The sequence below is a fragment of the Antechinus flavipes genome, chromosome 5, assembly GCF_016432865.1.
Source record: "Antechinus flavipes isolate AdamAnt ecotype Samford, QLD, Australia chromosome 5, AdamAnt_v2, whole genome shotgun sequence".
In the NCBI taxonomy this organism is placed as follows: domain Eukaryota; kingdom Metazoa; phylum Chordata; class Mammalia; order Dasyuromorphia; family Dasyuridae; genus Antechinus; species Antechinus flavipes.
The window spans coordinates 286,801,680-286,813,646 of NC_067402.1; the positions used below are offsets into that span (position 1 = coordinate 286,801,680).

The 11,967-nt window shown below is 48.6% G+C and overlaps 1 protein-coding gene across 3 annotated transcripts; it reads left to right on the top strand.

The window, feature by feature from the left end:
• Positions 1-118: 118 nt before the first annotated feature.
• Positions 119-8,498, top strand: LOC127538280 (protein chibby homolog 1). 3 transcript variants are annotated; one of them, XM_051961974.1, is made up of 6 exons: positions 123-210; positions 2,568-2,685; positions 5,747-5,852; positions 5,930-6,048; positions 6,499-6,603; positions 6,678-8,498. In XM_051961974.1, the coding sequence occupies exons 2-5, from the start codon at positions 2,608-2,610 to the stop codon at positions 6,577-6,579; spliced, it is 384 nt and encodes a 127-aa protein (XP_051817934.1). In that variant the 5' UTR covers positions 123-210; positions 2,568-2,607; the 3' UTR covers positions 6,580-6,603; positions 6,678-8,498. The 3 variants fall into 3 exon arrangements, with proteins under 3 accessions (XP_051817935.1, XP_051817934.1, XP_051817933.1); XM_051961975.1 differs by having other exon boundaries at positions 119-210; positions 5,936-6,048; positions 6,499-8,498; XM_051961973.1 differs by having other exon boundaries at positions 6,499-8,498.
• The last annotated feature ends 3,469 nt before the right edge of the window (positions 8,499-11,967 follow it).

The window sequence follows — 11,967 nt, forward strand, 5'->3', positions numbered from 1 at the left end:
CTGACCCCCTGGTTTGTTCTCAGTTTAGAGGAATCCTACACGATTCGAGCGTATACGTCGTCTCTCCGACAAAGTCTCACCTCCCCATCAATCTGCCCACCCCCCGCTCCCAGAAAGTGGTAGAACCCGAGGCGGTGCAGCGCATGCGCGGCCACTGGGCCGTTGGGCTGCGGGATTTGGGGCCCGAAGGGCACCAGCAGAACACCCCTGGTAAGTGACTCTTTCCATCTCGCCCATCCCTTTCTGGGGTTTCTCTACAGACAGTCCGGGCCAGGCACACACCGTAGGCGCCTAATCTTTGCATGGGGAATGATGAGTGTGCTTGTTTCTATATGTCTCCTGGTCCCCTGAGGACTAAATACAGCAGGTGCCTAATTTGTGCCAAAGGAGGGTTGGGGTTTCATGGACCAGCCGGGGAAAGTGTCTTCTCAGTGGAATGTAAGCTCCCTGTGGGCAAGGTCTCCTAATTGTCAGCACTCCACCCCTCGCCAGGCACACTGCGGGCACCTAATACTTGCACCTGGACTCCTGAGTGTACACGGCGCTCCCTCAGTAAGCGTAAATTATTTAAGAGCAGGAGTGTTCTTGGCTGAGCATCCCCAACACCCACAGTAACAAGTGCTTAATATTTGCATTTTAAATGACCGGCTGGCTTGTGTTTATCAAGTGGGTAGAGCGGTGGTTCCAGAGTTGGGTCGATCTCAGTTCAAATTCAGCCAACACTTCCTAGCTGTGTAACGTTGGGCAAGTCACTTTCCCCTGCCTCAGTTTCCTGGTCTGTAACATGGGAATAATATCACCTGCCACCCGGAGCTGTTATGGGTTTACAGTGAGGATAATGATCTCAGACTGTATAGCATTTCGCGCGGTGCCTAGCCTTAGGCTCTATATCGTGTTGTAGGCATCTGTGCTGTCTCCCCTCTGTAGAAGGGGCGCTTCTGGAAGCCCGCCTGCCTGGATGTTGGTTCCCGGTGTTAGGGGCAGAGCAAGCGCTTGCTGAATATTTGGTTTAGCTCAGGGCTGCTTGATAACAGACTTATTGGTGCCTTCAGCTGGAGGAGGGCTCTCCCGGCTCTCTCCACCACAGCCTTCCTTGGGGTTAGGAGCACGGGTTTTCTGGCCCCAGGAGCCACTTCAGAGAGCCCCAGTGAGTGGCGAGAGCAACACTTGGGATCTGAATCCTCCCTTAGCCCCTTCCTGAGGCTGAGCCTCAGTTTCCTCATCTCTAACTTGGACTTGATGCTTTCTGAGGTCCCTCGAGGTGTAAAGCTGGGATGATCTCCTCCAGAAGGGTTCCCATGACCTCACCTGCCTTCTCCAGGGGGTCCCTCCATCCATCTGGTCAGGGCTTCCATTGCCTTTCTGTCCCTGCCCAGCACAGGGCCCTCCTTGCATGTTGTAGGCCCGGGAGGAAGGGTTCTAGATGTGCTGATCAGTGACACACAACACACTGAGTCACTGATGGCACAGGCTGTAGAGGGGCCTTTGAGGTTGTTTGGACCATAGCGACAACCCAGTGGTAAGTGAGGTCATTCTCATAAGTAGGAGTTCTGGGTCCCCCCATGCCTCCGGAACCTTGAGAAGCTTTTCTCAGGTTATTGGCAGCTTGATGCCCAATTAGAAGGTTATGGTTCAGTGGGTCCAGGCAGAGTTGGGGACAATTCCTTCCTCATGTCCATTTCTACTCAAATGTCCTGGTAGCATTGGCGGGGGCACCATAGAGAATAGAGTCATTAAAACTCTTCATAGTATTCAAACTATTCATAGTAATTAAAACAGAAGGATTGGAGAAACCAGGACAGGAAGGGACGTGGACAGTAAGTCCGGCTTCCCAGCTGAGGCATGTTGGGCAGGGCTGCTCCAGGGGTTGCTTTACATCCACTTGCCTGCTGAATATGGGGGAAATATCTGATCCGATGGATGTTGAGCCCGGTTACTCACTTACTTTACTCCCTGTAAAGTAAGGCAACTTTCGGGACTTCAGTTTCCTCATCTGTAAAATGAACTGCCTTCTGACTTTCAATCCTTCTGGCCTTTGCACTGGCCTTGGCTGCCTCAGGAGCACTCAGGTGGCAGAGTGGTTAAAGTACCAGCTCTGGAGTCAGGAGGCCTCAGACATGTAACACTTACTAGGTGTGCCATCTTTGGCAGGTCACTTAACCCCACTTCCCTTGCAAAAGGAAAAGAATAACCCCAAACGATCCTGTGGGGTGAACCACGAAAGCCTTTTAAATACAGACAAGTGAATGACTTAAACCCTATTCTTTGTCTCAGTGCCCTTTCCTATACCATGTGCAAACGTACCTCAGAAAGTGCAGCGATGTGCTAAGCTGTTCCCATCCCCAGGTTGGCGTACCTGTCCTGAGAGCCTGCTGTTGGGGGATGGAGATAATTATTGAGGGAAGACCATTTAGCCTTGTGTCTTTTGTAGACCAGGACAGGAGTCAGTAAGAGAGAGAAAAGCCTCTCATGATGAGAGAAGTGGCAGCCAGGGGCTCTGGGCCATGTGTCCTTGTGACCCCTGCCCACCCATAGTCATCACCTAACTTCTCACTGTTTTTTCTCAGCTCTAGGAGGAGGTGGAGCTTTACTGGGAGCCTATCAGAGATGCCTCTTTTCGGGAATAAGTTCAGTCCCAAGAAGACGCCTCCTCGGAAGTCAGCCTCTCTCTCCAATCTACATTCTGTGAGTGAGCCCTTGCTCGGGGAGAAGGAGTGACTATAAAGGCATAGGGCAAAAGGGTACTTCCAGGAAGGCCCAGAACAGCTTAGGAAGCCACCTTCTCATAAAGAGACCCTTGTGCAGGGGTCTTTTTTGAAGGGCACTAACTTTAGAACCTACTTGTCATATCACAAAATTTGCCTCATTGCTACATAACTGGATAATTTAAAATGTTTAAAAAAAAAAAATCAGTATCTTTACCCTGCTTTATCACTGAACTCTGTTCCCCAGACTTGGGATTAAATGGCTTTGACAATTATAAAAAATCCAACTCGCTTTAGGGGATAGGAGCAAGATTTGCCATGATAGCAGATCTCCCGAACAGCATATTCCAGGACCAGGATGTGTTTCAAAAAGTGGTGGGAGCTGTAGGCAGCTTCACTGGGACAATTCCTGGAGCCCACTCCCAACCCCCAGGGGGGATAACATGCATTTGCTTGCAGTCTCACTGCAGGGATAGAGACAAAAACTTGGGACTTCATTGGTGGAGGTGCCAGGCAGCATGCTGTGGGCAGCCTGTGGTCTCGGTTATCTCAGGTAAACTGCCCAGCTTACTGAGCCCAGATATATGAGAAACAGAACTTGAGCAGGTCTTGCTGCCTTTAAGGCTGGTTTCCCATGAACCCCTATATATCCTATGAAAAAAATCAGTCGCAGAATTATAATCCTGCTTGGTAGAAATGCGTCCAATAATCCCTAATGTGCTTTTGAATCCTTAAGAGTCCATGAAAAAGAAGATTGTATATTTTAAATTAATTTTTTCCAAAAAAAAAAAAAAAAAAAAAAAAGGCTCTAGTCACAAAATCACAAAGTACATGATCAAGCCAGGCCAGTTCTTGCACGGGTAGGAGCATCTAGGGTCTGTTCCTGCTAGGTCAGGAATTGGGCAGTGAACTACTTCCTGCTTACCCCATTTTTCAGTTTTCAGGTCTGAAATCAGGTCTCACCCATTAAGTTTGGAGAAGAAAAAGACCAGAATAAGGAGGAAGTGCTCTAAGGACAAAGGTCATGTCAGCCAGTGAAGGGTGGGAAGCAGAGCAGAGACTTGTCCCCAGGTCACACTTTTATCAGTGGTAGGGCCAGTGACTCCAGACCCCCAATCGAGTGTCCCATCTACCTCTTCAGCCAGCCTCCAGCTGCCTCTAGGACAACAGCACAAGGCAACTACAAATTAACTTGTTTATTTTACTTAAACTATATCTTTAGAGAAGTACCAATATCATGTCAATCAAATTATAGGATCTCATCTTTGGCAGGGACCTCTGAGGTCAAACAGTCCAACCTCTTCTCAAAATGGAGATTTTCTACAACATTGCCAGGAAATATCCATCAGGGCCAGAGGAGAGCAAGAGGTGGCTACGGTGCCAAAGTGTGTAGAGCAGAACGCCAGGCCTGGGGTCAGGAGGAGCCAAGTTCAAATCTGCTGGCTGTGGGATTCTGGTCAGGTCCCCAAAGCTCTCGCTATCATCATTTCTTCATAGATTAGGGATGATAATAATAGCCCCTTCTTCTCTGGATTATTGGGAGGATGTTAGCCCCTTCTTCTCAAGATTATTGGGACGATTTTAGACTATGGCAAAGCTTCATCCACAGAAAGCTTAACTCTTAACTCATTGCCTTCCAAGGCCACCCATTCTGTTTTTTCCAGAACCTGTTCTCAAGTACCTACCCCGCAGTTTCCATTCCTTGTTCTTGCTTAGACTATCAGTGCACTCCCTGTTCTGGGAGTTAAGGGAGCTGGTGTGCCTTCTGAGGCCTGGAGGCCCGCCTCCTTCACCTGATCCTGGTAGATCCTGCTTCTGAGGCTCTTCCCCGTCCCAGTCACCTGGGATCCAGTTCAGTGTCTTCACCCTCAGACTGTACCCACACACCCACTGGGATCCCCAGGGCCAGAGCAGAAGAGGATTCATCCATTTCAGTCTCACAAAGTCCCCCAGCCCATCACCGCCCCCCGAAGTGGGCTGAGGGCCTCCCAGAAATGATCTTGGAGGAAAGAGAGCTCAGAAGGGAAGTGGGTGAGAGCCTTAGTGATGTCTCTGCCCTGAATGCGCCTGGGATCTGTTCTCAAGGAGGATGTACCTGAATGGAGGAAAGCAGCACTACCCAGAACGAATGTAAAAAGAATAAATGGGAGGGGGTGTCCCTGGGTATGGCTTTAAGAAAACTAACGTCTCCCAGTTCAGCAGTGCATTTGAAATAGGATTCAATTTGCAGGATTTCAGTTTCCCCGAGAAACATATTGTAAGCAGTGACCAGTGTTTGCAGTTCTATATTTGGGATCTCTCTGATGCCAATTTCTGACAGTGTGGCCAGATTTCAGTTAAAAAAACCATGTGACGTGCCAGTGCCCGCAGTTCCAAAGACCACAAGAACGACCGCTGCCCTCAGAGAGCCGTTCTGCTGGCGAGTGGCCACCCAGCAGGATTTACAGAATCCCTCAGGAGCAGAGCATTGATGAGCCAGTGGGGCAGGAAGGGAGCCAGGGCATGGAGGCCGGGCGGAGGAAGGGGAAGAGGAGGCAAGCTGCCTGCCCCAACCCTTTAATGAGCAGAGCAAGACTCCCAGGAAGGAAAGTCTCTGTCCATGGTTGACATGGTCGGAAGGAGCCTATTACTTTGTAACTCTGGGGATGAAGGAGCACACCCCAGTATCCTGCCCTGAGAGTGGGGGCCACTCTCCTCCATATTGTGTCCTCCATATTGTGAGGACAAAACAGTGACTTGGTCCTGAAGAGACCCAGAGCCCCATCCCAGGGTCAGGTGGCCACCCAGAGACCGAGCCCCTCCCATCTGTGGGGCACTGTCCACTCAGGACAGCTCTCAGGCAGGGAGACACCATTAGCCCCACTTTTCAGTGAGGAAACCAAGGCCGGCCTCACAAAGTACTGAACTGCAGAGCTCAGTCTCGGACTCGCCCTTCAGGGTCACTCTGCCATGTCTGCAAGGCAGGGTCTTAACAAGCCCTCCTGAGGGGTCCGGCCTCGGGCTCAGAGCTGAGCTGCCCCTGGTCTGTTTGTTGCCCACAGTTGGACCGATCCACTCGGGAGGTCGAGCTGGGACTGGACTATGGAGCACCAACCTTGAACCTGGCTGGGCAGAGCCTCAAGTTTGAGAATGGCCAGTGGATAGCAGGTGAGAAGGCTGGGCCACCCCCTGGGGTCCCTGCATGGGGAGAGGGGCTCTCATGGATCCTGCTCCTCTTCTCCCAGAGTCAGGTGCCTGTGGAGGCGCGGATCGCAGGGAGACCCAGCGACTGCGCAAGAGGAATAAGCAGCTGGAAGAGGAGAACAATCTCCTGCGAGTCAAAGTGGAGATCCTGCTGGACATGGTGAGGGGCTGGGCCCGGGGCATCCTGCTGGAAGTGGTGAGGGGCTGGGTCAGGGCTTTCTGCTGGAGTCAGGATGCTCAAGAGAGGGGGGTTGCCTTGGAGGAGACAGATGGCCCTTGCCATCTGTGGGTGTGCCATCTGGGTGGTAGGGAAGAATGGGCTTGTAGCCTAAAAGGCTAGTGCCTGTCCATTGGCCCCGCCACAATCTCCCCGACCTAGTCATTGTTCCTTTGTGGAGCAGCCCCTTCCATGTGGCCCGCATCAGGTTTTGTTCCTGACATGGGCCTCAGGAGCTCAGGGGGCAGCTGCGCATCTTCAGGCAGAATAAGACATTCCCCATTGGGAGCCCCAAGAGGAGGGGCTCCTCTGCTGTCTTCATCTGCCTCCTGATGGGAGGGCCAGCTGTGCCGAGGGCCCCCGACGTCACGGTGTGTCCCACATTCCTTCCAGCTCGCCGAGACCACGGCCGAGTCCCATCTCATGGAGAAGGAACTAGATGAACTGAAGAGCATTAGCCAGAGGAGGAAGTGATGTCAGAGGCGCCAAGCCCCCAGGGTCAGTACCAAGGGGTCAGGGAAGAGGGAGGGCTGGCCCTGGTGGAGGTACTGACAGAACATACGGGCATGCAGGACCGTCTGGGCCGGGCCTCCGGGCCAGGAGAGGAAGAGGAGCTCATTCTAGAGCCTGGAAATCTTGGTGTGATATGGCCGACAGAGCAGCTCCATCCAAGACATGCTTCGTTCAGATGGATCATCAGCTCGCTCCTACCTGGCCCCAGCCACGACAAACTCTGGGGTCCAGCTTTGACCCTCTCCTAAATTAGTAGCTCTGCGGCTTCATTGGCTCATCCGGCCCTTCTACCTGCTCCCATGGGAGTGCAGGTGTTCTAGTTTTTACTATTAGTTTTTATTAAAGGTGAAACCAGTTCTGTGGCTCAGGTGATTCTGCCTCCGGTGAACAGGGGGAGACTGGCCATCTGTGGCGCCTTGAAGGCAGGTAGAACCAGAGCTTTTGTGGTTCAGAGGAAGGAGGGGAGCCATGCAGCGGATGCTCACAGGTGGTTTTGATAAGGTCAGGGTATGACAGGTTTCTCTTAGGGACCACCATGGGGGAAGGGCTGGGATCCAATAGAAGGATGTGCCTTGCAGAATTTGAAGCACAACATAAAGGCTCCATGCCTTCAATCCAGCGAGGGCTTTAGGCGCCCCTCTCTGACCTGGACCCTATATGGGAGCTGAGCTAAGAGTGCCCTGTGGCCTCCAGTGCTCTGCTGGGCTTCTACTTCCCACACAGCAGCCTTAGGGGAGGGAGCTGGGGACCCTCAGGTGAGACTTAAGGCCAGATCACTGTGCTGGGAGGCGATGACACCAGAAGTGGAGGGCGCGCCAAGATGATCTGCCAAAGGGCACAAACGACCAGAGGATCCAAGGGTGCCCCAAGCACTCTCTTCTGGAGTGGATACATCGCCACTGTGAGGCAGGATGAACATGGAGGTGACCTTTGAGTCCTGCCCTCTCCAAGGCACAGCTTGTGGGCTAGCAGGCCAGTGTCTTATGCTCTAGGTGCTGGGGAGTCCATGGCCAAAATGAAATAGTCCCTTCCCTCAAGTTTATAGGCTACTGGGGCAAACAGCCTGTCTACCACTAAGTCAAAATCATAAGTAAACACACATGGTGATCATTGAGAGCTTTAGATTTGTAGCCCATTTTTCATGTGGCCATTAATCAGGGGGAAAGAATATCAGACTTCAGGGCAGTTAGGTGGCACAGTAGATAGAGCATCAGCTCTGAAGTCAGGAGGACCCGAGTTCAAATTTGACCTCAGACATCTGTGTGACCCTAGGCAAATCACTTAACCCTCAGAAAAAAAAAAGACCAAGCTTCCCAGGGACAATTTTAATATCACGTTCATATATATCCAAGCTATTTCTAGCTTAGAAAGATGTCCAAATGGCACCACTGACTCCACTTTGCCTCAAGATGATTCATTTCAAGAAACCAGCAATACTGCTTCTGGGTCTATGTCCCACAGAAATCACAAAAATGGGAAAGGACATATATGGACAAAAATATTCACGGCAGCTCTTTTTGGTGGCAAAGATTTGAAAATTGAGGGAATGCCCATCAATTGGGGAATGGCTGAACAATTTACAGTATATGTAATGGAATAGTATTTTGCTGTAAAAAATGATGAGCTAGTGGATTTCAGAAAAGCCTGGAAAGACTTGCATGAACTGATGCTGAGTGAAGAGAGCAGCGCCAGGACAACATTGTAAACAGCAACAACAAGATGGTGTGATGATCAACTGTGCTAAACTTAGCTCTTCTCAGCAATACAATGATCTAAAACAGTTCCAAAGGACTCATGATGGAAAATGCTATCCACATCCAGAGAACTATCATGTCTGAATGCAGATCAAAATACACTCTTGTCATTTTGGTTTGTTCTGATTTCGTTTCTTTTGTTCTGATTATTCTTTCATAACATGACTAATGTGGAAATATCTTTAATGTGATTGTACAATATATCAGATTGCCATCTTGGGGAGAGGGAAAACATGGAAATCAAAATCTTAGAAAAATATTGATTCCAATAGACTTATGATTGGAAAGTGCCATCTTGCATCCAGAGAACTATGGAGATCAAAGCATAGTATTTTCACTTTTTGTTGCTTGTTTTTCCCCCCTTAGGGTTTTTTTTCTCTTTTGACTTGATTTTCTTGTGTACACATGACAAATAGAGATATGTTTAGAAGAATTACATGTTTAACCTATATCAGAATGCTGTCTTAGGGGAGAGGGAGAAACATTTCGAACACAGGTTTTGCAAAGGTGAATGCTGAAAACTTATCTTTGCATGTATTTGGAAAAATAAGACACTATTAAAAGTTTTTTAACAAGTAAATATCAAAAAGTTAAAAATTTAAAAAGGGATCTAGACGGAGGAATTATTAACAATCCATCCTTGAGCAACCACATCTTGAACCTCTTTCTTGACCACCACCTTCAGGAATCTAAGTTCCATGCACAGAGCCAAGATGAGAAACTAAATGGAATGGGTTTGGGTGCCTTTGGGTGAAGAGGCTCCATTCCAAGGAGCATATCCCAATCTAAGTTCTATTATCTATTACAGCTATTAAGAGGAGAAATGGTTGTAAAGAAGGGCCTACATCCCTCATTATAACCTGATGTCATTGCTGAATGACTCCTACCAACAAGCAGACACAGAAGCCAGGGAACCCCCTCACCCTATTCTAGTGCCACTATCAGTCATGTTTCCAGTGTCCTCTCCAGAGGTACCTCCTGAGCACAAAGGGCCACTCCCCACTATTACACTGTTACGGCAGGAGCATCAGGATACCCCTGGGACAGTCAGGTAAATAAGGCTGCCACCACTCTGACAGGTCCCTTCAACCCTGATGGAGATAATCCAGGAGCCTGAGCCCAAGAACCTTAGGGAACAGCCATGCTAGCAGCCCAGTGCTCCCTCCTCCCCTACCCATCCCCTTCCTGGAAAACTGTCTTTGAGGAGATGAAGCCTGGGAATGGTTTCATTCTACAGAGGCTGCGGCCATAGCTCTGGAAGCTCCAGAAAGGGGCTCATCACCAAAGCCTTTAGCTCCAGCCACCATTGACAGTGCACCATCAGAGATGTATCAGTGATATATATCAGAGCTAAAGCAGCTCTGATTGTGGCAGCAAAGAACTGGAAATTGCAGAGATGACTGTCAAATGGGGAATGGCTGAACAAATTTTGGTATACAATTGTAATGGACTCCTCTGGTGTAAAAAATGAGTTCAATGATCTTAGAAAAACATGGATAGACTTGGGTGATGTTTTAAAAGGTTCAAGAAACATTGTGTAACTTAATTGCTTAATAAGGTCAGCCTATTAATAAAAAGATCATTTGGTCATCTCGTGGATCAAAGACCTGTCATGGTGGCCTTACAGTACATGGCTTACATGGCCATGGAAGAGTATAGGTGTTCCTCAGACTGGTGATCAACACTAATTGCTTAACTAGAAAATGAATATTACAATAAGAGAGTGAGCTATTTTACAGTGAGAGTCTTGGTGTACCCAATCTTGGTTGAAGAGACATCAATTTCCATATCACCTGTCTGACAAAAGGGAGGATCTACATTTTCCCAGATCTGCTTGAGTAAACAAAATGCACCCATTAGTCCAAACTTTACTGTCTGATTAGATTTTGGCCTGGGTAAATCTCTGACTTCCCACACTACTTGATTTCTGGATGAGGAAGTAGAAAATGGGAAAATATAATGGTCCTAATATAATGAGTTATTTTTTAAAATTTTCAACAATATTTCTTTCAAATCCATGTGAAGATAGTTTTCAGCATTCAACATTGTAAAACTTTTGTGTTTTCTCCTTCCTTCCCTCCTCCCCAAATCAACAACTAATCTGACATGGGTTAAATATATACAATTCTTTTAAACATATTTCCATATTTTTCATATTGTGCAATAAAAATCAGACAAAGGAAAAAAAATCAAAAACCGAAACCACTATGCTTTAATTTATATTCTGTCTCCATAGTTCTCTCTCCGGATGTGGATGGCATTTTCCATCCCAAATCTACAAAAATTAGCTGTTAGCTATGAAAGAAATAATTTCTGACACTTGCAAAAAAAATGAGGTAAATGAGAAGAAACAACTAAATGCTGTGCAGTAATACTGCTTTAAGAACAATTGAGCAAATAAGTCATTTTGACTATTCTAAATACCCAAATTAACTATAAATGGCTTAAGAAAGCCATTATCTGCACCCAAAGAGCTGATAAATAGAAGTAGGTATAGAATGGTTAAATATGATAGATGCGCACAAGTGTTTAATAATAGCCATATCTAAAATGAGAAGGAAAAAAACTGACATAACTATTACATATTTAAGAAGACTGGCAAGTTGTACATAAGGCAATCTCATGTGTAATCGTTTTAAAAAATTAAACTGTTATGGAAATGCTTGTTTTAGTTTATAAATTAAAACAATAAAAATTTTTTAAAAGACATATATTAGTGAAAATGACATTAGGGATGAGGCCCAACCACCTGCTTCGTTATTGTACCCTAAGAACCTTGGGGCCTTTCCATTGGGTTTACAGCTTAACCTTCCCCTAAATTTTATGTCTCCCTTTAGAAGGTAAACTCCCCGAGGGCAGGGAAGGTCTGATTTCTCCCCACCGTTAATCCACTGACGCCTTTTGACGTCAACTATGTTTTTCCATATGCTTCACTCTTGCAGTGGCCCGATAGAGTGTGAGCGCTATGTTCTCCCTCTTCCCCGCCTCCGCCCTCCCCCCGCCCCCCCCTCCGCCCAGCCATGGCCGGGTAGAGTATAAGCGCTGTGTTCCCCTCCCTGCCTCCCCCCTCCCCCCCCCCCCCCCGCCATGGCCGGGTAGAGTGTAAGCTCTGTGTTCCCCCCTTTCCCCCCCCCCCCACGCCAAGGTCGGGTAGAGTGTAAGCGCTCGGCGGGCAGGCAGCCAGCGGGAGGCCCAGTTTCTTGCCCAGATCTCCCGGTGCCGGTAAGAAGAAGCAACGGCAGCCTCTCCAGCAGGGCCAAAGTCAAGCACCCAAATCGTGGACTGAAGATACTTCTTTCGGCACCAAGGACAGGACCCTTTCCGGGGATGTCACAGTCGGGGATCTCTCCCACGTTGGCTCGGGGGGTCATCCCACAGTGTTAAGGCGGAAGTGAAGTGAAGTGAAGTGAAGTGAAGTGAAGTGAAGTGAAGTGAAGTGAAGTGAAGTGACTCGTCTTGAACCTGAAGACTCGCGAGGAGTCCGTGTTTCCTCCGGGCCGCGCGGCGGCGCTCGCGCTCCCTCCCTACTTTCCTCCCCAGCTCCACCTCCGCCCTCCCGGCCACTCTGCCCCGCCTCCGGCGCTTCGCCTCGCTT